Below are 26202 nucleotides of genomic sequence, written 5' to 3' on the forward strand. Positions count from 1 at the left end.
TCTTAAGGAAAGGATACTTTTGGCCAACCATGAATGGAGATGTGATGGATTATGTCAAGAAATGTGACAAGTGCTAGCACTTCGCCAACATTCCCCAAGCACCTCCAAATGAGCTTACACAGATGACCAGCCCATGACCTTTTATTGTCTGGGGCATCGACCTTATCGGATCCTTGCCTACAGGGAAGGGAGGAGTGAAATATGCCATAGTGGCCGTGGAATACTTCACAAAGTGGGTCGAGGACAAGCCACTCACTACAATCACCTCTAAAAAGGCCTTAGACTTTGTTATCAAGAACATCGTTTGCTGGTATGAGCTCCTGAGGAAGATAGTCTCCGACAATGGATTGCAGTTTGACAATGAAGTATTCACGAACTTCTATCAACGACACAGAGTCGTCAATAAATTTCCCTCCGTGGCCCATCTGTAAGCCAATGGCCAAGTGGAAGCAGTTAACAAGACACTCAAGTCCACTTTGAAGAAAAGGTTGGAGCAGGAAAATGAGCTTGGCCCGAGGAGCTGCCTAGAGCATTGTGGAGCTACCGCACCACTGCCAGGAACTCCACAGGACATTCTCCCTTCTCGATGGCCTATGGGTATGAGGTTATGCTCCCAGTCGAAGCATTAATCTCCACAAACCGACGGAACACGTATGACCCGACCACAAACCATGCTTTACTTCAAGAATCCCTGGACTTCATGGGGGAACTGCGTGAAGCTTCTCAGCTGCAAGTAGCATCCTACCAACAGAAGGTAGCCAGGTATTTTAACTCGAAAGTGAAAGATAGAAAGTTTGGGGTCGGAGATCTGGTGTTGCGAAGAGTCTTCTTAGCCACCTGAGACCCTGATGCAGAAGTGTTTGGACCTAACTGGGAAGGCCCATACCAATTCGAGAGAGTTGTGTGTCTAGGAACATACAAGTTAGCCCGACTAAGTGTGGAGCTAATTCCTCACTCTTGGAATGCCGAGCATCTTCCCCAGTATTACCAGTAATATGAGCAGCAAACATTCTTTATTTTTGTAATACCTTTTGTAGCCTTTGGGCATATTTAATGGAAATCGTGTATGAAAAACACGGTAATAATTTTATTGTCCGCTTATATTTATTGGTTTCCTTTATTCTATTAATGCTATGTAAAAGCACCTGCTCGCTAGGACAAGTGATCGCAGACTAGTCTCCGATCACTTGGGGGGCATTGAGTTAGGGCAGCATTACGCGTCATAGGGAATGACCTAGGAAACTATGTTTATCAAGAGGAGTAAGCCTAGCATCACTATCCTGAGAATAGAAAGTTCTAGGAAACTAGTCAAGTCTATCCTAGAAGACTAAAGCTTGTTCCAGGCAGAACAAATCTTAGAGCCTAGGAGCTAGATAATCTAAGTAGCGTGAGAATATACTTTTGTCACCTATCGTGGACACCGAGCCTGAGGAGATCTGACCAAGTCTCTTGGTCTCGAGATGCAAAAGGAAGGCCAAGAACCTCGTACTCGGCCCCTGGGAAATCCGTGACATGGGGAGCTTGGCGAGTCGACGAGCAAAGCACCCCCTAGCGTCACTATATCCCATAACTAGAAAACTTGGAGAAAACCTAGTGTAATGAGAACTTAGAGATTTAGGTTACCTTCTGAGGACAGCGCGCGTCGAGGAGTAATAACCAAATCCTAATCTCCGAGATGTGAATGGATGCCTAAGTCATGTGTACTCGGACACCCTATTAGCATTACCTCCCAAGGACATTAAGCCCGAGGAGTTATGAGATCTAAAATGTCAAGTGGACTCTCTGAGACATACACTCGAGGAGTAAGGGAAGTCTCCGATCGACTGCCCAAGTATCGCGTACTCAAGAGGCAAGCGGTTCCACGTGCAAGGACCCCTGAAAGCCAAAATCTTTGGATTACAGGGACATAGGACGCCGAGTTAGGACCAATAGTAAATTTCGCGTTAAAGTTACTTCTAGGAATATAAGCCTACAGGAGACTAAATGCTGGAATCATCTTTAAAGGGGTTTGAGTTCTTGTTCTCATGGCATTCGTGTTATGTTGAATTTATAGAACCAAAGGTATAAAACAGTTTGAGTTCTTGTTCTCGTGGCATTCGTTTTACATTGAATTTATAGAAACAAGTGTTTAAAGTGGTGTGTTTTCTTGTTCTCATGGCATTCGTGTTACGTTGAATATATAGAACCAAGTGTATAAAAAGGTTCAAGTTCTTGTTCTCGTGGCATCCGTGTTACATTGAATTTATAGAACTAGGTGTTTAAAGTGGTGTGAGTTCTTGTTCTCATGGCATCGTGTTACGTTGAATTTATAGAACCAAGTGTATAAAATGGTTTGAGTTCTTGTTCTCATGGCATTCGTGTTATGTTGAATTTATATAACCAAGGGCATAAAACAGTTTGAGTTCTTGTTCTCGTGGCATTCGTGTTATGTTGAATTTATGGAACCAAGTGTTTAAAACATGTGTGAGTTCTTATTCTCGTGGCAATCAAGCCACGTTGAATTTATAGAACCAGGTGTTTAAAGAGGTTTGAGTGCTTATTTTCTTGGAAATTAAGTTACGTTGAATTCATAGAACCAAACCAAATAAAAAAGCAAGGCAAGCTGCATAATTCTTAAACGAGAAAGTAATTACAACTATGCTTGGGGTCTTGAGCGATTGTTTGTCTATACCCCAATAAGTTATGGCACACAGACCTAAGTGTAAAAATTATTACTAGTCTATGGGGACCTTCTTCACCAGGTCAATGATCGGTTCTGTACTCGGAGCACCCTCCGCCTGGGCCGTTTAAGTAGCCAGGGTCGCCTCGGTCATTTAAGCCACTTGGGTCACCTCGGCAGCTGAAGCCGCTTTCGCAGCCTAGGTTGCTAGGAGACGCTCTTCGAAGGAAAGTCTATACTTATTGGGCTCTCTAGTGAAATCCAAGCTCATGTCTAGGTTGTGGAACCAGGCCATGTAGAAAGCATCCTCGACGATTGTCTCTACTTCTTTCTCCAGCTTTTCCTCTTGACACCGAGAGGACCTTTTCATTTCCATTACATGGAGGGCTTTTCTCTCCCCTATTTCATCTCGGTCGATGGCCTCCTTAGCCTGCTCCTCAAGTTGGGAGTTTTCAAGGACCACTTGGGCAACCTTAACTATGGCCTTCTCAGCCTCCTCTTGGGTTCAATGCATACTCTCAGTGGCCGTTTTCATTTCCTCCTTGGCCCGTTGCATGTCCTTGATTGCCTTGCGAACAACCTCTTCAAGTTCCTGAGAGCATTTTTGCTCGTCTTCGAGGGATACCTTAGCTCAGACGAGTTCTTCCTGAGGGCCTTGAAGTTTCTCCTTGAGGGAGGCTATTTTTTCTTGGGACCTCTGGAGTTCGTATGATTTCTCCATCATGATGTCTCCCAAATGTTGGCAGGCCAAGGCAGAATTCAAAAGGAAATAGGAAAAGGTTAGCCTAAAGAATTAATGAACTAAATTGGAATGTGAGAATGATTGGCGTACCCGGATAGAAGCATATCGACACGAGGTAATTTGGGAGGCCTCGTTGCTGTCGCCCCACTGGGAGAAACTTCGAGCAGTCAACTCGCACATAGTGGAGCTGACCCTTTGAAGGAGCTCGGCGGCGAGAGGGGCAACAATTTCCCCTAGCTTCTAAGAGAATAAATTCTCCAGCTCGGCTCAACCTATTGGAGGAATGGTTGGCCTCTCTCGGGGTGGCTTAAGTTGGTGAAGGGCCTTAGCTGTCTCATGCAGAGACTTGTTACCTTCCTCTAGCCTTGCTTCAAAATGTTGAAGTATTTTCTCATATTGCTCCAGCAGTGGCCCTCATACTTCTGGGGATACTCTAGGAGATGGATATGGGGTGGCACTGCCTCTTGCTCCGAGTCTTGGACCACCTCTTGCTTCGGGTCTTGGACCACCTCTTCTGGCCTGGGTGAGGATGGGATCTTAAATACCAGGGGTGGATTGACTTCAGGAATGGCGGTAGGGGGAGTAAGGACCCTCTGCCTCTTGGCTAGAGGAAGGGGTTCTGGATGCTCCAGAGGGCGTGATGACCCCTCTCCCACTGAAGAGCTTGCGGGTGCCCTAAGCCTCAAGGCGGATTGGGCAATATCATCTAACCCCGTATGAGCTGCAGGAACAAATCAAACTGTTAGTTTATTTCCCACAATGAATTTATGCCAAAACATAAGCTACTCGGAGGCCCACCATGAGTTAAGCCTTGGTGCAGACAATGAGGGTGTCTTATCCTATTTCTGACCTCACAACTCATGTTGGTTCCATATTGGCTAAACCAAGTCGAGTTGAAAGATGTCACTCGATCTAAGGGAATAAAGACCGAGGAGCTGACTATCTCCTCAGGCAGTGGAGATACATGTCTATTAAATCTATGTAATCTTGGAATTCTTCCCTAGTCCAGCGCCGATGTGAAATTTGTCCTCAGCGAAGGAGAGTTGAGGACACCCAAACGTGTTATCCTATCCCTTACTTGGGGAGCATGGTATAGGGACAGAGGTAGTTTACGTTGAGAAGCGTGCGAGGCTTCCATCCCCACCTGTAGCTCTTCCTCGAGCTCTCGATCCTCCTGGGCTTCTCGGGCTACTTTCGCAACATGCATGCTCTCCAGCCTTTCCTCTGCCAGCCATTTTTGTAAAGCCTTCTAGGCGAGCCCGTCTATGTAGTTGATGTGATGGGATGCCAACTTTTGAGACTTTTTGGACTAGCGATACTTGGTTAGCTTCAGGTTGTTGATTCTTTGTTCCACGCTGAGAATCCCCGACCTAATAAGGTTTTCTTCAGTTACTAGGATGCTAAGGTCCAAATCTCAGTCGGGGAGAGCTTTCATCGTCTAGAGATGATCATCGAAGAGTTGGATGTAGTGGGTTCGGCGGAAATGACCTATTCAAAAGGAATTGACTAAGTGTCAAACAATAAAAAGCCCTAAAAATGTGAAAGATAACATGGACGGGAAGATACTCACCAACTCTAACGAAGTCGAGAATGAGGGTTGGATTGCTGCGAGTCGAGAAGCTGTTCGTAAAAAAAAAGGCGTCCTTGTAATCCTGAGAATGATTCTCGTTATGGTGAGGAGCCTTGTAGTCAAACGACAAGGCAGTGTACTTTTCCAAGGCATAGTACACGTCTCATTTGGGGTTCTTCTTCCAGGGAGTGGTGCGGAAGCTGTAGAAGTAGAGGATCTCCGTCGGTGAAGGCTCCGGCCATTTTTGCTTCCAATACAAAATGTACTTCCTTGCGAGCACTTTGTAGCCGTTTGGGGAAAGCTGGAAAGGGGCTATCCCCATGAACTTCAGGAAGTTCACAAAATATTTTTTGAGGGGTAGGGTAGCCCCTACCATCATGTGGGCCTGGCTCCAGGCGCCTAGGCCATGGACGTTGTGGTGTGCCCTTTCAGACTCCCGACAGAGGCGGATGAGACACTTTTTCTTGGCCGAATAGTGCCTCATGATAGCCTTAATGGCATCAGGGTGTCGAATTAGAGTGTGATAATCCTTTTCTTCGAATCCATCGCCCTCATACGTTTGTATAGGGTGTGGAAGCGGGGCTCTATTAACATCCTCCACTATTAACCCTCTGTCCGTGTTTGTATAGCTATCAGAGTTCCTCAGAGTTAGTATTCTAACCGAAGGAAAGATGGCCAAAACATAGACGACTCTAGGGATACTGCTCGGGGAGAAGAAAAATATTTTGGAAATGCGGGGAAGGACAGGGCGGAGGGGATGAACCTACCAGAATCTGGGAATTCCCCAGATTCCGGTCACAGGCCCAGAAACGCAAATTTGACATAAAACTTTTAAGGGCCACTTTGAACGTCCCTAGTATCAGAATATGCCTAAGATGACTTCTGAAAGCTAAAAACAGATTCCTAAATGCCATCTCACTTGCATTCCTAAACATATATCAAGAATCCTCAATCATAAAAAAAAACAGAAAGGCACTTACACGAGATGAAACAAAGGTAGGTACTGAGGCGAGTCCTGACCCTGAAATATCGTTTGTCGTTTGCCCAAAAGTAAGACAATTCACGCCAATCATCCAGAGCTTCTAGAAAAATGGTTGAAGATAAGGGTGAGGAGGAAGAGAGGCTTTTGTGAGGGTTTTGGTTTTTGTATGGTTACAGTGTGAGACTAAGGAGGTTTTTCTGGGTTTTATACCCAATAAAACTTAAGGGGAAAGCAACTTCCCCACGACTGTCGGATGGCTTCCCCTGATAAGGTCACGAGGATGATCCAACGGTCAGGGTTCAAAAGGCATGGATCGCAATCATTGTTTCTCTGGGAAAAGACGCCTTGAGTGTCGAGTAGACGTTTAGGATCCCGAAGTTGACCCCTAATTAAATGCACGGATTGAAGAGCCCAACAATGGTGCATCGACACGTGGGTTCACTCTTCAGAGTGACGTCAGAGGAAAGCCTAAACGTTTTTCCCTTCAATTTTTTTTGAATCACTCCTCTTAATTTAAGTCTTCACTCTCTGAGGGCGAGTAAAGACTTGGGGGGAAAATGTGGTCCATATTTTTGCCTCCGACACGTGGAAACTCACAATGACTGGCTCAGATGGTCATAGACATCTTCGGAGTATGTTACCACCTGATGGCTTTATTAGAGGCGAAGAACCTTTTAGGTGAGGTCGTCAGTCTTCGCCAGTAGGTAGGCCATGGATACCTTAAAGGTAGATTACTCTCTGAGGCCTGTCCTCGGAGCTAGAGGCTCTTCAACTCAGGAAATTAAGGCGAGGGCTCTCCTTCCTTAGTCATCTCCCAGATTCGAGGTTTCGGTTCTCGGACCTAAGATAAGGCGCCAGGTGTCAGCCAGTGCGGGTTTGCAGTGCCAGAGGATCGTATGATAACCTTTTTGGGCGATCTGTCAACAGTGTTGTTGAGTCTACAACTCGACAATTCGTACTCCCACTACGTCGTCTGACATGGAGGTACTTACAGCATGCCCTGCCAGTACCTAGGGCATGTTCTCTATAAACTAGGTACCTTTCTGCGGTGGGCTCTGCAGATCTTGCTTGGGCAGTGGTCTCTATTCATTGCAACCCAATGCATTTAATTGGTATTTATCCCCCAATAATGCAATAATGAGAAGAATGTGTATTAATTACTGATGATTAGTATTAATGACCCCAGCCTCTATAAATAGGGCTGAGAGTCTCATTGTAAAGGGTTTGGTTTTTCATAGAGAAAACACCTTGTACTCAGATCAATCTAAACGCTGCATGAGAATACACCATTGGAACTTGCCATCACAAGCTTCCAATCCACTTAATACCAGAGACTCATGGATTAGGGTTCTTTTATAACCTGAACCACGTAAAAATTCTTGTGTTCGTATTGCTTATTTCTTTAATCTCTTGTTTTAAGGTTGATAGCAAAAAAGGCAGTCAACAACTAGCATTAGAGTTTAAATGGCATATACCTTAATCGAACACTAAACCTTAATAATGTTGGGAAAACATATACATGATTTTTATTTATTTTCATGTAGATCTAATATCAAACAAATTAATATGAGACAACCTTGAACATGTTTCTAAAATTGAATTCAAAGAGAAATAATGATAAGAATACTTACATTGTACGCAGCGAAATGAATGAGTCATTCCTTTAGTTTCTCTAACCCTTGTATCCTTTTTGTCGCAGAGTATTACCAAGAAACTAAACCGATCTTCAATTTTCTTCACATCCTTCCAAAGTATCTTTAGAATCACCTAGACTAGAGTGGAAAATTCTCAACACATGAGATAGATACAGAGAGAAGAATAATAGAAGAGAAAAATTGAGGCTTAGAAAAGACTTATGTTTAGAGAGAATCTAAAACCTATCAGAAAACCAGTGTCTGTCATCTGATTTCAACTCTCACTTAACATTCTTTTTATAGACTCAATTAGGTAATTTATTTAATTACAAAATAAATAAAATAATAGCCAATAGCTTTAAGCCCGTGAAATTTTCCATTTGATTATAAGCTTGTTGGACTTAAAATCGATGCCTGTATTATTTTCTATTGATTTAATTATTTAAATCCTTTATCAAATTAATTATTTATAATTTGAACCTTAATTTAAACTTATTTATTAATTTAGATACCAATTTATCTTAATTAATAAATATGTCATAATTTCTCTTTTCTTCTCTAAATTGTATAACTATGTGACCAAAATTGACATTGTCAACTTTGATAATTCTAATTGATAATTAAATCAATTAATTGAGACTATCTAGATGATTTTATCCAAGGTACAATGGGGACCATGGGCCTATGAAATCAAGCTCCAATAAGTTATCATAAATCTAACAAATAAATTTACTAACTTATTAATTCCTCGTGACTCCACTAAAGACTTGGAATTGAACTCTTGAATTCATAGAATGTTATATAAGTAATATAGATACGTTATTAATTATCCATTGTTACAACCATAATTGTCACTCAATCTTCTATAGACGGTCTACAATGAGATGGGACTAAATACCATTTTACCCTTCATTGTATTTTATCCTTAAAACACTTAGTTCCTTGTAAATGATATTTCAGTAAACTAATATTAATTACTGAAATGAGATCTCTATCATTTAACATCTTGAACCAAACTAAAAGGAAACCATCATCTCACTTCTTCATTAGAAGATATAGATGTTCATATCTATGATTAACACTCCCACTCAATTATACTACCAAGTTTCCAAGATGTAAGTATGTACTAGTCCGTAGGGTAAGCTGGTAACGAACAAGTCAAATAACTCAAATAATACAATCAGTTAGAATACTAACCACTCAGAAGTGAGATTGAATTGACCTATGGTCAACTATGTGATATGACTAGAATAGATAATAACGGTATGTTTACTTATCCTATCAACTGTCAATATCGATCCTATCCGATGTAACAAATACATCTGATCTTATTTACTTTGCTAATGTTCTGAAAATAACATAACACTGCAATGTGTAAGAAGATCATATCGTAGATTGGCAAGTCAGTGTAAATCCTGTGCACTGACTAATCTTAGGACTAACTTATTTTGAACATATAATCATATTTATATTCCAATGTGATTACGTCACTATAAATATGATTAGCTATATGCTCGGGATTTAATAGAAGTTTATATTAAACAAATAGTCATGAAAATAAAACATGTGAGCAAAAGATTGACCAAGTCAAAAAATAATTTCTATTATTTTATTGATAATAAATGTGATTATAAAGAAATTGAGTTTTAATTAGGGCATAAAACCCTAACAAATAAATCATACATTAACCTCCTGAATACATACCCTATTCCAAACTATGAATGAACCACAAAACCTTGAAGAATAAAGCTAGTTCCCAGAGTCTTAAACACCAACTTTGTTTCTACCAACAATAGACTTAGGGTTTCGGCTTTGTGAAACTAAGGTTTCAATGTAGAAATGTGTTTGTAGAGGTTTAGTGTTTCAGATTTGAGAGGATAGGATGTTGAGCTAAATTTCAAAAATATGATAGGGGATCGGGGTGTAGTGTATCTCGGCCAAAGAAGAAATGAAGATGAAGAAATAAGAGAGTTTTTATGCAACATGCTTGTTCAAAAATTGTGAGTAAAATGAAAGGCTTAAGGACCTATTTATAGTCTCTAAGCATAACCTCTCACCTAGTTTCTCTCCCCATTTTTCTCAACCTTTATTTAAATTTTGAAAACTTCCTCCAAGCCTCTTCTCCATCTCCTATGCTTCAGCCACCCTATATTTGTGTAACAAATTCCCACTTTTCCTCCTCTAATGCCACACGCCTAAGCTTTGGTGTTCAAAACAAGGTCAAGTCCATTTAGTTTGTTTGTTCCTAGCTAGTCTACACGCCACCTAACCAATTCTTCCTCAAATTTAATTGTTTAAATTATATTCAAGTCTTCCCTCCATAAGCCTACATGCTATAATCTAGGAATTCAATTCAAAGTTGTTCCAACTTAGCTTAAATCTCTCGCAATTATATTTCTTAGAAATCTCGTAACTTTAGACTCATTTGCAGTAAAGTGAACATCACTGAAGCTATATTAGTCAAATTTGGACAATCTTGGTACCGTTAGAAAGATAATTCAATTATCTACAACGTTTTAGAAATATCATTTTCCCAAAATCGTAATATAACTAGGTCAAAATGGGGTCCCAAGTTACAATACCCTAGAGTTACGAAAATTACATTTAATTATCTTATTATCCTAACTTCCACAAATATCTTAATGAACAAATTTAAATGCTAAATAATTTCTTCCAATATGTGTGACCTATCTACTTATACTTATATTGTATTAAATAATAGACTCTTATTCTAACTAATAAAGTCCAAACTTATCATGGACTTTAAATTAATACTAAAATTTAATCATAACTTAGAAAACTATTATACTTAAGCAATCATCTCATATCCACATTCAGAGTAACGAGATTAAAATTTTTTCTAGAAAGTAGAATAATAACTTGGTTATTACATGTGATGTCCTATATTCTCACAAATTTCCTGAGTCGGCCTTGTGACATTCTATCAAATATTCACATTTGGTCATGTTGTATCTAAGGTCGTTCATAATGTCCACACTTTCAGGCCAAAATGTAAGATGTCATATTAGATGTGAAAAAGTCACACATGTAACATATGTAGGAACGACAATGTCCTTAAAAATTACTGCACTTAACACCAATTATTTTTATAATGGAACCTCAATCCTAGTCCAAGTGGTCTTTCCCCCTCAAATTGTAATACATTGAGATGGAAGCTCCAACATTGGGAAGCTCAAATGTATTATCTTCATACTCTTCCACCACCATTCTCAACCACTAAAGCAAGGTAAACGATAAAGGATGAGAGGTGTAGGCAAGCAACATTACAACAAAAAAGGTCTTTAGGGGCGACAGATGTTGCCCTTAATAATACCCAAAGTCGCCCCTAATGACATGTCACCCCTAACCAATCGCCCTTAATAATTTGACGCTAATGTTGATTATTAGCAGCGACAAAAAAAGTCGCCCTTACCTAGATCAATTTTCGTCCCTAATAATAAAAAGTCGCCGCTATTGTTTTATTATTAGGGGAGACAAAAGTCAGCCGAATAGTTTTGTAAAATTAAAAAAATAATTTTTTAATAAAATAAATATAAAAAATATTTAAATAAAATTTTTTAGTTCATAAAAACAATAACAATTACACCTTTTTAAATATTTAAATTAATTTGTTCAATATTTATATTAATTCATTCAAATAACAAAATTAAAAGGTGACTTTAAGAGGTTTTGTTGTAGTTTTGTTCATTTTTGTTTTTGTTAAATCAAAATGGTGTAGAATGTAAAAAGAAAAAAAGGAATTGAAATGAAATTAATGTAATATATAATTTTGTAGCAAGTTCTACAAAATTTTTAATAACCATGTTAGGATTCCGTCTCCCAAAATTTGAGAACAAAATCTTTACAAATTAAATCCAATTGCAATGTCAAAATACATGTGCTGAACATTGAAGATATGATCCCATGCGTAGCCACCAGTGCTGAACACTCAAGATATGATCCCATAAATGATTAACTTGGGAAGAGCCAAACCAAAATAACCTGAAAACGAAGCAAGTGTTTTCAATGAAACTAATTATTTCAAAATTTAGTAAAAGATGTTATGTACAAGAGAAAAGGTTTAACCTGAGAATAAACATAGAAGAAATATGATGCTTCCTCAGAAAATGGATAGGATGCATGTAATAAAACTATACAGCCAAAGTATATTTAATAAAAGACAATTTCAGCGTCTGAATGCTTTTAATTATAGTAAGCATAGGACAAAGAGATAATAACTTGGAAACTTTGGATATTCTTGGTCATTATCAATATTGAACCATGGCAAACTCTCAATGACATATTTGAGATGCACTAGAGATTAACGTGAGCAGGGAGCAAAACTTTATCACATATATGTACTAACATATTTCACCATGAAGAGACTAAGTTTCCATTTTAATTCCTAAACAGCAATCTGATTCCAAGTTTTAATGCTTTTCTCATATCTCCTAACATAGTAAAATGAAGTAGTGTTAAAAAAAAATTCAACTTCTTCAATTACCTTATGTGTCTCTGAGAGAAATGTCGAAGACCTTCCTACACAACCCAGAAAAAGAAATGCATCATAAAAAATCACAATAGTGATATTATGACTAAAACCATAATAAACGTTCAAACTTTGATCTTTCGAGCGGTAATGTGGAAAGCCTGTTTTCCTAAAGGCATAAAAGAAAATCTTAATACATTATCCAACAAATAAAAAAATGCCATATTAATGAGAAAAGCTTGACCAATAATAATAATAGAGAAAAAAAATTTAGTATCCAAAATCAAAAATAAAAGAATCACAAAAATCACAACATCTATGCAAAAGTTTCATATATTCACTGAAGCATTTTATCAGACAGTTGGTAACCATATGGGAAATACACTAAGATTTTATCAAATAGTAAAGAAACATGAGAGAAACTAACAACCACACAAAATTTGCAACAAAAAATATTTAAATTAAAATACAAAAGTGAGAGGGCCAAACAAAATCAACTTTAAGTTTTACCTACACCAAAAATAAATATATCATGAACTTTTGCAACATATATAACATGTAATTAAATAAGCGAATTCTATAATAGAGCATTTAAAGAAAGAAAAAAAAATCTAGCACAGAGGATACACTCTTTCAAAAAGTGAGGCAACCATGGGCTTTCACTCCATCTATATCACTCCTGCAAGAGAATGCAACAGTGGGATTCTAATCAGCCATATCCACACAAAAATGATTGAAAAAAATGAGATTCTAGTAGAATATATATATATATAAATATAGATTTTTCAATAGCAAAATTAGGGATATAGTGTATAAATTTCAGACCATCCATATTAGATTATCAAATAGATTTCAAAAACCAAATCCAAATATATATTCCTAATTAACAAAAAGCAACAAAAACCAGAAAAAAAAAGCTTGGAACGACTAAGAAAATAATAAAGAAAACCAGATTTACAAATAAAAGAAAACTATGGTAAAACTTCCTACACTGTCTAAATCTAGTACAAGAAATCACAAATATATAAAACTATTCAATAATTTTATCAAAAAGAAGGAAAAGGAATATGGGAATGAGACCAAAATAGATCTAAAACTTTAAAAATTATATATAAACACTGGTATATAGAAAAACCAAATAATAAAAAAAAACTGATTTTGGAAGACTTTCTTCGTAGCTATCAGAGAGAGAAAACAAAGTTAATAAACAGAAACAAAAATAATAAAATAAAAAAACAATTAAACATTTATATATATATATATATATAACTGTTGAGATATGAGTGTACTGCCTGTCTAGTTCGCAGGTCAGAAAGAGAGAGAGGGAGGTCGGAGGGTTTGCTGCGTTTGGAGTTGTCTGTTTGCAAAAGAAAATGAAGGAGAGAAGAAGGTGACGGTCTTGATATCTCTGGGTCATTATTAACTGCGACATGGGTCGCTGCTAATACTAATTTTTGTTTGACGTGGCAATTATTACTGCTGTTAATAGTTGAAGAAGAATATTAGGTAAAAAAAATTCTACGTTTTCTCTTTTTGAAAATTTCAAATTTATTGGGGCAAAATTAGGGTCTTTAATAGGGTGGTTTCTAAAAATTATTTTTTTTATATGACAGTGAGTAAGTTTGCCAAAAAAAAGTGAAAGTTCAAGAAACAAAATTAATGATAAAAATCCAAAAGAGCTAGAGTTATCTAGTCTTTTTCCATTTTTTTTGGGAGAAAAATGCATTATTTTTCATTAATGTATTTTTTAAACATAATATATATTGGTTGGTATAAAATTTAAAGGTTTTTTATTTCTTTTTCAAATTTTTAATAAATTAGATTATTTTATTATAGGGTTCTTAATAATTTAACAAATTAATAGTAATACCTCCATCATTTGATAAAATGGTACTAATTGCTGCAATTAAATGTAAATGTTTGGTTTTTCTGTCGTAAAAAAATTGAATTATATATAGATCAAATTATTGACAAAATATTGTTATTTATGCTGGAAATATGAATTTAATTTAAGCGTTGTGTAGCTATTTTAGTAGAAGTCATACCATATAGCTTGGGAGTTCCAAAGATGTTATACACAATAATCAACTCTAGGGAGTGGCCTCGAGGTTTATAATGAATAAACCTAACATCATATTTTGTTGCATTCTTTGCATGCTCAAGATTTGATGCTTGATGAAATTATTCATCAACAATAACAATCTAATATAGTTGCTAGGTTCTTTTGTAAGATTATTAGACTTTATATATGTAATAACACATGATTTTCCCTTATATTATGATAATTTCTCGCAATAAAAGGGAGAGGATGAAGTTTGTTGACGCCGTTTTTCGTCAACATATAAAAGAAGAGCACAAAAACAATGAATGACAATGACCAAACGAAACAAACAAATCAAACACACGATTTTTTACGTGGTTCAGCAGTTAAATCTGCCTAGTCCACGAGTCTCTGTTATTAATCTAAAGATTATCTCTGAAAAATTCTTTAGTATGAATTCTCCAGAGTTTTCTCTCAAGGATCAGAATTTCGGTCCTTTACAATGGTGCATGGCTTCTCTATTTATAGAGAAGGATGCAGAATACTATCCCACATATTTTGGGTAGTTACTCTTTTGTGAATAAAAATAAATGGCTTTAAATGCCTATAATCAGATAAAAAAGGAAACGTCACTGAAGACCAGGAAACGCATAACTGATTAAATAATATCCCACGATTCTTGGGGATTTACATTAATAAATGAGGATTACATCTCATGTTTATAATACTTGTTGATATTCAAAGCGGCGATCGCGTATCTCTAAGGCTCTTGCCTCCCAAGTTTCCCATCATTGCCCGAGCCAGTGACATCTCCCGAGCTAACGTGGCTTTCGAGATAGTACATAGAGCTCAAGACCCCTGCTCCGAAATTGTTCCTGAAGATAAGGGTGCTCTCAGAGCTACCTTTCGAGATCGAGATCATTTCGAGGTCACGATACTCGAGGTCATGTATCGTACTTTGCAGACTCGATTTACAACCCTAGAGCATGCCCTAACCCTCACGAGACCATTTATTTCGAACTCAGCTTTCGAGGTCATATTTACTATAACTCGAAATCTGGGTATAACAAAGTTTTCCATCTTTCTCATTATCTACTTTTTTTTCCATATATTCATGTGATTGTTATTCTTTATTTTGTTATATTGTTAAAATTATAATACCTTATAATATTGGGATGATGCTGGCTAAAACAAAACACTTCGACGGTTAAGTCAGTAAACTTATAATATAATAATGTATTGTAAAGAAATGTCTGGAAGTAAATACTCCTATTTCTAGTTCTAGAGTGTAAATAGAAAAAGTGATGAATCTAAAGAATCTTAATAGGCCACTACATAATTTCAATATGGATTATGGCTACAAAGTGATCACTTGAGTGTGTAAGAGATAATCTTTTGTAGGCCTCCTAGAAGAGTCATTTCTCTTTTAATCGTGACTCCTAGAGAAGTGATATTCCCCTATCAGGAAGACTGTTATGTGTATAGTTTGGAGAGTGGACTAGTTCCTAAGTGTCATGTAGATTGAGTCTTGAAAAACTCATGCTATTGCAGGCCTATGTTGGCACCCCCGGGCCCTCTAATTTTTTTTTTTATGTAATTTTGAAAAAAAAACTAATATAAATATATGTAAAAATGCATATTGCACCTAGGGATGCACATGGGGACGGGGCGGTGCGGGGAATGCATTCCCCGTCCCCGTCCCCGACCCCTATTATTTTCCCCCATCCCCGCCCCGTCCCCGCACATTCCCCGGCGGGGAACGGGGCGGGGAATCCCCATCGGTAATGAACACTATAACGGGGACCCGTTTATTAAAAAAGTTGGATAACACAAATAATTTTTTATATTTTCAAAATTAAAAAATATTTGTAAACACCAAATTAAAACAATATAAAACTAAATTCTTCATTCCATAATTGATAGTCATATAGATAAGTTCCAAAATTAAAAACTTTGCAATGATAAACTTAAAATCAATAAACATAAACTTAAAGACCATAAACATAAACTTGAAGTCCAAACAAACACACAAACTTAATAAATTGTAATAACATCTTCATCTTCAACTTTGAAAACTAATAGTCATCACCACCATTCAAGAGCCTTCTTTCTTCAAGAATCAAAATCCACAAAACTTGGACCCTAAAAGAAAATTTTCAATTATAAGTAAAAATATATTTTAAAGAAAAAAAATAATAATATAAACAAAAAAAAAATAATTAATGCTAAACTTACCGCTTCATCATCTTCAACATCATCAAAGAATGTACTATGTGAAATCTCATTTTGTGATGCATCTAAAAAATTCAACAAGAAATCTGATTATAGAAATCTAGATGATTCAAAAAGAATTATATATGTATATTACTAATACTATCCATGTTTCAAAGAGATTATCTCCAATCACCAATTTTGTTTTTCTTTTTTGACCAAAGTGGAATTTTACCACGTTTCAATAAAATGAATGTACATATATATATTTATGGATAAAAAAATTGCATTACTGGTTGTTGTCATCAAAGAAAAAAAATAAAATATGTCATTTTATAAGCTCTTTGCTTTGGGTATAAAAGAAAAATAAATAATAAGAGTAATTTATAATAAACATACCTAGTTTCTCATCCCATAGCCAATCTTGAGTACATACTAATTCCTCCAACATACTCGGGTGAAGCCTATTACGACAAGGAGTCACATGTCTTCCACTAGTACTGAAAGCAGACTCAGAAGCTACTGTAGACACTGGGATAGCCAAAACATCTCTAGCAACTTGTTGTAATGTTGGATACTTAAGACCATTTGTCTTCCACCAAGCTAAAATATCAAACTCTTCACTCCTAGGCAAAACTGCTTCCTCCAAGTAGAACTCTAACTCAGACTTGAAAGTATCCACCTTAGAAGTACTACTAACGAACAAGTCATAACCAGCTAAAGGATCCACACATCCATCACTATCCCCTCCAACTCCAGAAGCATTGGATAAAGGATCAGGAAGATTTTCTTTTCCATCATTTGGTTTGTATTCTTTCACCAAATCATAGCACAACATTCTAGTTCGTTCAACTTCATTTTGATATTCACCAACATAAATTTTAGGAAAATAATACTCAATCAATTTCATCTTAAACCTTGGATCCATAACAGTTGCTATGGCTAATATGCCATGAATGGAAGTCCAATACTGCTCAAATTTATCCATCATATTTGATGCCATTATCCTAATCTCATCGTATGAAGACTTAAGACACTCCTTAAGCAACAACCAAATATCACAAATCTTAGAGAAGAATAGATTAGTAGTAGGATATTTGGTCCCAGAAAACATCTCAGTGACATGGTAAAACAACTTCAGTTTCTCACACATAACTTTTGCCAAAAGCCAATCTCGCTCACTAGGTTCTTTTTTGTAATTTTTCTCAGTGTGTATTAAGCGACTGAACACATCTTTATAAACAATGGCACTAGTAAGCATCAAATAAGTAGAATTCCACCTAGTCTTACAATCAAGCACTAGCTTTTTATTGCTTGCACATGATAATCCTTTCTTAGCCTCTTCAAACTTTTCAACTCTTTTTGGAGTACCAGTCCAAAAAACTACACTCTCACGTATAGTTTCTATGGCACCTTGAATTGCTCCTAATCCTTGTTGGACAATCAAGTTCAAGATATGAGCAGAACATTTCATATGAACTAATTCACCTTTCATTAGTAAAGAAGCATTTCTCAATTTTTCTTTCATTTGATCCATCATGGCAATATTCACAGTACAGTTATCTAAAGTAAGAGTAGACAACTTACGTTCAAGAGACCATTCAACCAAACACTCCATCAACACTTTTGCTAATAACTTAGCAGTATGAGGGGCAGGCACATATATAAACCTGAATGCATATAATAAAAAGTAATTAATTAGCACACACTCATATTAAATATACACATAAAATACAAAATATTATACAAATTATCTTATTACCTGATAATTCGATTGTGCAAATTCCATGAATCATCAATATAATGTGCAGTCACCACCATATGCCCTCTCTTTTGATTATTTGATGTCCACATGTCAGTTGTGATTGCAACTCTACTACAATTGTCACTAATTGAGTTCTTTGTCTTGGTCTTCTCATTCTCATATATCTTCAATATATCCCTTCTAATAGTACTTCGAGATACATTCTTGAAAAATGGCTGAAGAGAGTTGACAAAATCTCTAAATCCATGATGTTCAACCATATTGAGTGGATACTCATGCAAAACAATCATTTTAGCAAGTTTGTGTCTTGAACACTCTTGATCAAAGTTGTGAGCAGCTAGTGAAGTACTTCCATCCTTCTTCTTACTTGGATTTAAGATTGATTGTTTTATATCTCGATGCTTCCTAAGAGGACATATGTTAAAATGATCACGCAAATGTGTTGTTCCATTTTTGCTTGATCCTCCTAATATTTTTTGACAATAGTTGCAAACAGCTTTGTCAACTCCATTAATTTTTTGCTTCTTGAAATGATTCCAAACAAAGGAAGTCAGTTTTCTCTTTGTCTCAGTTTTCTCGCTATCAACATTTGATTGGGTTGCTGTCATTGATTCATCATTTTTTGGAGAAGAAGGAATTGATGAATCAAGGTCAATAGGTCCTGTGGGTATTATTCCTTCATTTTGTCCATATGTTGATGGAGTTTCTTCTGTTGGACTTCCAATCTCAGTCATTTTTTCCTATAAAAATTCAAAGTATACACTTTTAAACATATAAAATTAATTACGAAAACTTAAAAAGATGTACATTTATATTCACATACACTATATTATTTGCATATACAGATAAACTAGAATACTCCAATAAAAAGTGTGTCATATACGTCTATGTAATAATATATATTAGGTTTTGTATAAAAATATAATATACATATATATATATATATCAGGTTTTGCATATCAATTCATTATCTAGTTTATAATATATTTATTAAATAAATTATTTAATAGCAATATGCAATTTTCTAGGCTCGTATAGTCATATGACAATCTTTCTAGACTTACCCTCATCCACAAAAGTACAAAACCTATATGAGTATATATAAAAATTCATTCTTTTTGTTGATTATGTATAAAATTACGTGGTCAAAACTTCATGCACACATACATATAAGATGAATAGTAGTTACTTGCCAATAAATAAATAAATAAACAAATCCTTTTTCAAGTATATAATTTATCAATGTCTATATTGAGCATTGTATATTGACCATAAAAGATAAAAAGCTCTGTTTTTATCATTAAATAATATACATAAACAGAGTACCTTATACAATAATAATACTAATAGTTTAATACTTACCATTCTAGTCAATGAATAATCTCCTTTGTCTACTCCTCCTTATTGATGCAGCCACGAGTTGTTAAGAAATATAGTGCTTCCTACTCTGTTTAAGACTCACGATCACGAGGACTCACAACTCACAAGTTATGAACAGGTTGTTGTTTTACAGAAAAAATATAATGTAGTTGGACTAAAGATTGGAGAGTGGACTAGATAGAAATGCTAATATCAAATATATATGAAATAATTATTTAGGGTTAGTCTCTGAAGTGCACTCTTCAAAAAGACTTTTCATATTCATATAAAACAGTTAGCAATAGCATAATCGGTGGAGTGGCTGGAGTCCATCCATATTCTATAACAGCTAGAGTATTTAATATATATGAAATAGTGTAATTTGAATTAATGCATTAATTGTTATAAAACCAGAAATTTAATGCATTAAACGATATATCAAAGAGGAAATTAGCTTAATTATAATTAATATTATATATATAGAAATAGAGTTATAACGTTATACATACTATATATAATTCCTAATACTATATATATATATACATTATCGGGGACGAAATGGGGCGAGGAGTACTATCCCCGACTCCGCCCCGTCCCCCAATCGGGTAAAGAATATTAGCTCCGTCCTCGCCCCGATCCCCACCAAGCCGGGGAATCCCCGCCCCATTAGGGGCGGATCCCCGTGGGTCCCCGTCCCCGTGGAGCTTTTGTGCATCCCTAATTGCACCTCTAAAATTAAAAGAAAAATTGTTCATGTATATATTAATATAATTTATATTTTTTGTTTTTTGGCCCCCTATAATGTTTTAGTCCTGGCTACATCAATAGTGCTGCCAATGGACCGTAATAATTGCATAACTCCATAACATTACTACTAATAACACAATGAAATTGATCTTAGGCTCTCGTAATAACACTCAAAGATGATGATGTCATGCTTAGATTATCATTAATTAATGTTAGCAGGTCTAATCTAAAAATATAATTTTCTAAAGACACCCGAATCTGAGGGTTAGCAAGACCTTTTCGAAAGAAAATATTGTTGGTTGAAGAGATTGGTTGGTGAGATTTTGCTTAGATCTTGTCCAGCATTAGAGTCAAACAAGATATTAAGTAATCAGGTTTTATCTTCTAATTATCAGTTACATAGATAGCCAAACTTCACATCATAACCTTTTCTTTTGGGTATACATCAATGTTTTCTAAATTCTAAGTTAATGGAATGACTTATAAGAGAATATATAACATCAGGATTAAAATTTTCAACTTTATTAATTAGTCTAGTACTTATAATAAGTACTTCTCTCCTCGAGTTTATGTTGGTTGTTATGATGAGTCGGCTACCATTTTCTATAATGGTTTCACATTCTCTATAAAATTCTGTCCCCAATTATATAGTAAGGCACAATAGAGCAAAGTGATTTATGTGGCCAACTAATTATAAATTTGGAAATGATGAATATCGAGAACACTATATGCAGTATATATTAATCATAAAATTTACACCATTAATTAAGGACCTTTGAGTTCACGTGTGTAAATTGAGTCGATAATTCCATTTCTAATAGTAACACTCATAAAAGTTTTTTTGTTTGTTTGTTGCTTTTATTTTTTTTACAGTCCTTAATTTTTTTCTTCATTAGTACGAAAAAGACTTTTTAGAGTATGCTATCTGTGAATACTATATTTGAGAGTTTTAAAAAGTAAGTTTTTTAAGACTCGCAATGCGTATCTTAAAAAATTTCATTGAGTATATTTAAGTAAAGTTTTTATGCATCTCTTTGTGTGTTCTACAAAAATTTATTTTATGGCTCGCAATGCGTGCCATTAAAAATTATATTTTTAATTTGAAAAAAATTAATTTATATTTATTTTAATAAAATATTTATATGCAAATCTAAATCTAAAAAATTATAGATTAAAATAACAAAATTTTTACTAATAAAACTAATTATATTAACAATTTAATTGTATATTTTTTTTAAAAACAAACTTTTACAATTGAAATTAATCTATCTATTACATACAATTGTAAAACACAACAAAACTATATACACAAATAAAAACCTCATTTTACATAATTCTTACAAGCAAGAAAGAAAACAATACCCAATATCTTGAATAAGAATTTCTTGTTGCATTGGTTCTCTTAAATAATTGTCTTAGTTTTCTTAAATATCTAAGCAGAATTTTAGCCTACAATACAAAATAAACATCATTAAAGTCTAACCAAAACAAAATAAATATAGAACTTGAGGTTGTAGAAGAAATAAAAAGGATGACTCTCATTTTCAATAACAAAAATTATTTATATAAAAGTTGTATAATACTTATAAAACGGGATAGCCTCAAATATAAAATACCAAAATTTCTACATTTCTATTGAAAATAAAAATAAATTAGCAACATTAAAAAAACAAAAAGGATAAGATAGAAAGCTACTCAAAATTGAGTCTTGAATTCTAAGCATTTGTGCTAAAAATATCACACTTTCTCATGGCCTAAGTAGTTAGTGTTAGTTTTAAATACATATTTATCTGTCTCAGTTCAAAAGTGCTCAAGCTAGTTAGTTTATCAAATCACATAGACATTAATAAACTCAATTACCAATCATTCATAACACATTACCACATATACAATAAAAATGAGAAATTAATTATATATATAAATATATACATATGCACACATATGAAGTTATGCACCGTGCAAGTAATATGCATCAGATTCTAAGTCCATAATACTTAGCAAAAAAAGAAAAGATAATATAGTTATAAATAAGAGCACCATATATATATAATATACTCAACTAATGTATTACAAGATATGAATATGCTTTACTATATATTAATTTCCTTTTTTGTTTGGAGTCTATCAGAGCACTGAATTAACATAGCTATACAATAAAGTCTATGTGGAGTCTAATAGGGCACGAAATTAGTGCTATGTCCATGGATAACCTAAATTAGTTCTTTGTCAAAGTCCCTAAATACAACCTATCAGTTCATTGTCATTAATAGTTGAGGTATTATATATAAAGTGCATAAAACAAAAAAGTCATTTCTTGCAAATAAATCAGCCATATTAAAATTTTTATTATGTTGATATTGAAATCATGTGCTCATTGGGCTTAGATAATACTTTATTTGTGCACAACATTAATTGAACTTTTGGATTGCAAGCTGCATTCTTAACTACAAAATCGCATCACAAACATTTTAAAAAAGATTAATAACCAAATACAAACCTAATAATCAATCATAGAACAAAAATACATAAATAAAGAAAGAATAATGAACCAACCAATAAATTTGAATGCGAGTCGAACAAAAAATAAACAAACAAACAAAACATATTTCAGTAATCATTTCCACTACAATCAAGTGCCGCTTCATCAACAAAGAAAACTAACAACAATCACAAGCATTACTGCAACAAAAATCCTCAAAATGAAATCAAAAACAAACTAAACCAAAATATAGAGAGAGATAGGGAGAGAAATAGAACAACAGAGAGGAGGAGATACCATCGTCGACGAGCCATTGCTTTCAGCCACAAAGCCACGCATGCTGCTGCTGCCACAACCCCTGAGCCTTTGTCGTCTAGCCTCAATGAGCCCCCTAGACACCCTCAACGATGTCCAGACCCTCGCAACTACCGAGCCTCCGCGTCATCCCGCAGGCCCCTAGTCAGCCTTCGTCTTTTAACCCCAATGAGCCCCCAAGAAAGCCTCCGCGTCATCCCGTAAGCCCCAAGCTTCTGTCGGTCGTGAGGTGAGAGAGAGTGCAGCAGAGGGAGAGAGTGCGATTGAGGGAGTTCAAAGATAGGGAATTGATAGGATTAGGGCATCCCTTTGGGCTTTGGCCTAATTAGTTTTTTTCTTTAAAAAAAATAAATAAAACACCACTTTGTAAATCAATAAAATAATCCTTTTCTAATTAATACTAATTTCATAAATATATCTTTATATGTCATAATTTAAATTTAAATATATAAATACAGATATGAATAATATTAGGAAAATAATGACTAAATATTGACAATTTTATTAATTAATTAATTTATTATTTTTTAGGGCCCACTTTGAGCACCCTCAATACATATTTTAGGACACTCAAATTGTGCCATTAAAAGTCTCAAATGACTCAATTTTTTTTATAGTATTTTAGTACCTACATCAGTATTTAGGGCTCAAACTACATGTCCTTAAATGTATTTTTTAAGGACTCTCACTGAGTGTGCTAAAAAATCTAGAAGATATTTTTAGGGCTCGCATCTATGTGAGTGTCCTAAAAGCTATTTTTTGTAGCAGTGATTTCAAAATACAATTTTTAAAGTTTGTTAATTACAAAAATACTGTGTAAAAAAAAAACTAAAAAACAACAATTGAACAATAACTAGACATCAACCTACTACATACTAACATGTTCAAAAAAATAAATTCAAAATATATCTTAGAATAACTAAACACCAATTAAAAATCAACACAACATCAGAATAACTGTACATAAACAAAAACAACTAAAATAACCAACTATACATAAACCTAAACAACTAAACACAACACGAAAGAAGAAAATAAGACAAAACTATACAAATGTAAAAATTTCATTGAAAACGTTAAATTGAAAAATGAAATTCCGTTTTTAGTAATTACCAAATTAATTAAACCATGTGAATTAATTAAAGTGCGGAATGGTAATTAACTGTTTACACAGAGTACAGTTCTGTCGGGACAGAAACCAAACTTGTCACGACAGATACTGAACACAATAAAAAAAACAGTGCCAAAACAATAAAGAACACAACAAATTTTTACAAGGTTCAGAAACCCTTTCGGATAACCTACTCCTTGGGGCCACGCCCAGAGAATAAAACCAATTAATAAAGAATCACAAGTACAAAAACATTGACTTAAACAAAACAAGACTCCCTCTTGAGATTTGCCACAACTTTGTTGTACTTCTCTTCACTAATATGATTTTGATTGAAACGCTCAACCACTTGAACTCCCTTCAATGGCCAGCGAGTGCTTGCATCCTCTTGACGCAAGGCTTGTAAAAATCTTCTCCCGAAGACTATAAACGTTGTGTTCAAATTACAATGTGTATTCACTCATGAACATGGTATAAACTCACCACTAAAAACTAAACACACATATTACAATAAGATCACGTGAATACTTATGATCTTGAATACAAAGAGGAACTCTCACAAATATTACAATAATGCTCACGAATAATGCACCAAAGAGTTCACTTTTCTCACTTCCTTTAGAGCCCTATTTATAGTGTCCTTTTTCGTGCTCATAAAGGCTGAGAAAGAATTCTTCTAATAAAGGCAAGAATCATAGAAGATATTCTTGATTGATGAAGAGATGCCTTTTTTAGAAGATGCTGATCCGACAGATGCGATATCGGTGGGGACAGCTCAGACCTGTGTCGGATAAAAAACAAGCTCAAAAAGGAAACACAATAAATGACATTAAAGAACCAGTTTCCTGTTAGCAATCCTTGAGCTGCAAGAAAATATATAAGCAAATAATCCATAAACCACTTTGGGTAAGTACCGAATATTTGCAATATACTTTTTCCCTTTATAAACAAAATGAGACAAATAAGGAAGCACATTATTGTCCAAAATTCACAAAAAGGGAAAGTGGATTTCCGAAAATTGTAATAAAGGAAACCAAACAATTCCGAAAATTATAATAAAGGGAAACAACTAATTCAACCAATTTTTTTTAATCTTTTTAAGAAAAAGATATTTCTATAAAAATGCTAATTATAGGATTTACAATCTCCCCCTTCGGAAATTTTATAGACAAGGAATATATATTTAAAAGATCCCTGCAAAACACAAGTAAGTGCTAAAAATCATAAGAGTCATAAAAGGATCAAAAAATGACTCCCCCTGCGATAGATAACCAAAGCACAGTTAACAAAAACCAATATGAAACAGCAGGTCAACATAATCAAAGTGCCAAAAAAAAAAAATAGAGTTACTCTCTCCCCCTCATTGTCTGAAAAAATGCCAAAGAACAAGAAAATGAAACCAAAAGAAAGACACATTAAGTGTTCTTTTACAACTAACAAAAGTAAAATATATCAAAGGTCTGGGATCATCATGGGGCAGGAGAGTTGGATTCATTGAGAATGACCAATGAAGCAAGAATTTTGCGTTGAGTCTCTTCCATTAGAGAGAACCGGTTAGAAAGACTTGTAATCCCTGTCTGGACAGCAGCAAGATCAGTCGGGACAGCAGAGGAGTCGGGCACAACACTGCCAGAAGCAGGACCAGCAAGATTAATTCCTTTGACTTTCCGAGCTGTGGATGGAGTATGATCATATTTGACAGTATAGGTGGGACCAACCAAGGGAGAAGTCAAGGTCTCATGGGACTTCTTCAGCGGACGTTGAGAGTCCAAAAGCTTGTAAATGACCTGTGGAAACATCAAGTGTTGCCCCTTGCGTTTGGCACCACTTAAGGACATGATTTGGTAAAAAATAACTGCTGCAAGATCTATGGTGACTCCAGTAACAATTTTGAACAACAGAAATGCCATATCTTGAGTGATGGTGGAGGAATGTGTGATGGGCATCCAATTAAACATAGAAATTTTGAAAAGAGCACCATAGTAATGAGTGAAATCTGTGACTCGAAGAGAGGTGCTCAGTTGCCACACCATAGCTTGACCAACCAATTCAGACAAAAATTGGTCCTTTGCAAATTCAATAGAATCATCAATCTCCA

At 35.1% G+C, this 26202-nt stretch overlaps 1 protein-coding gene and 1 long non-coding RNA gene across 2 annotated transcripts; both read right to left on the reverse strand.

Moving 5' to 3' along the window:
• Positions 1–11348: 11348 nt before the first annotated feature.
• LOC133817722 (uncharacterized) lies at positions 11349–13552 on the reverse strand. The gene is made up of 2 exons (XR_009885687.1): positions 12092–13552; positions 11349–11589 (listed from the first exon to the last, which is right to left on the reverse strand). It is a non-coding gene; the product is annotated as an uncharacterized LOC133817722 (long non-coding RNA).
• A 2677-nt stretch (positions 13553–16229) lies between these two features.
• LOC133814187 (zinc finger BED domain-containing protein RICESLEEPER 2-like) lies at positions 16230–18827 on the reverse strand. Its single transcript, XM_062247182.1, has 4 exons — positions 18091–18827; positions 16728–17998; positions 16353–16414; positions 16230–16259 (listed from the first exon to the last, which is right to left on the reverse strand). The coding sequence occupies exons 1-4, from the start codon at positions 18825–18827 to the stop codon at positions 16230–16232; spliced, it is 2100 nt and encodes a 699-aa protein (XP_062103166.1).
• Between the last annotated feature and the right edge of the window lie 7375 nt (positions 18828–26202).

The sequence above is a fragment of the Humulus lupulus genome, chromosome 2 (genome assembly GCF_963169125.1).
Source record: "Humulus lupulus chromosome 2, drHumLupu1.1, whole genome shotgun sequence".
Lineage (NCBI taxonomy): Eukaryota > Viridiplantae > Streptophyta > Magnoliopsida > Rosales > Cannabaceae > Humulus > Humulus lupulus.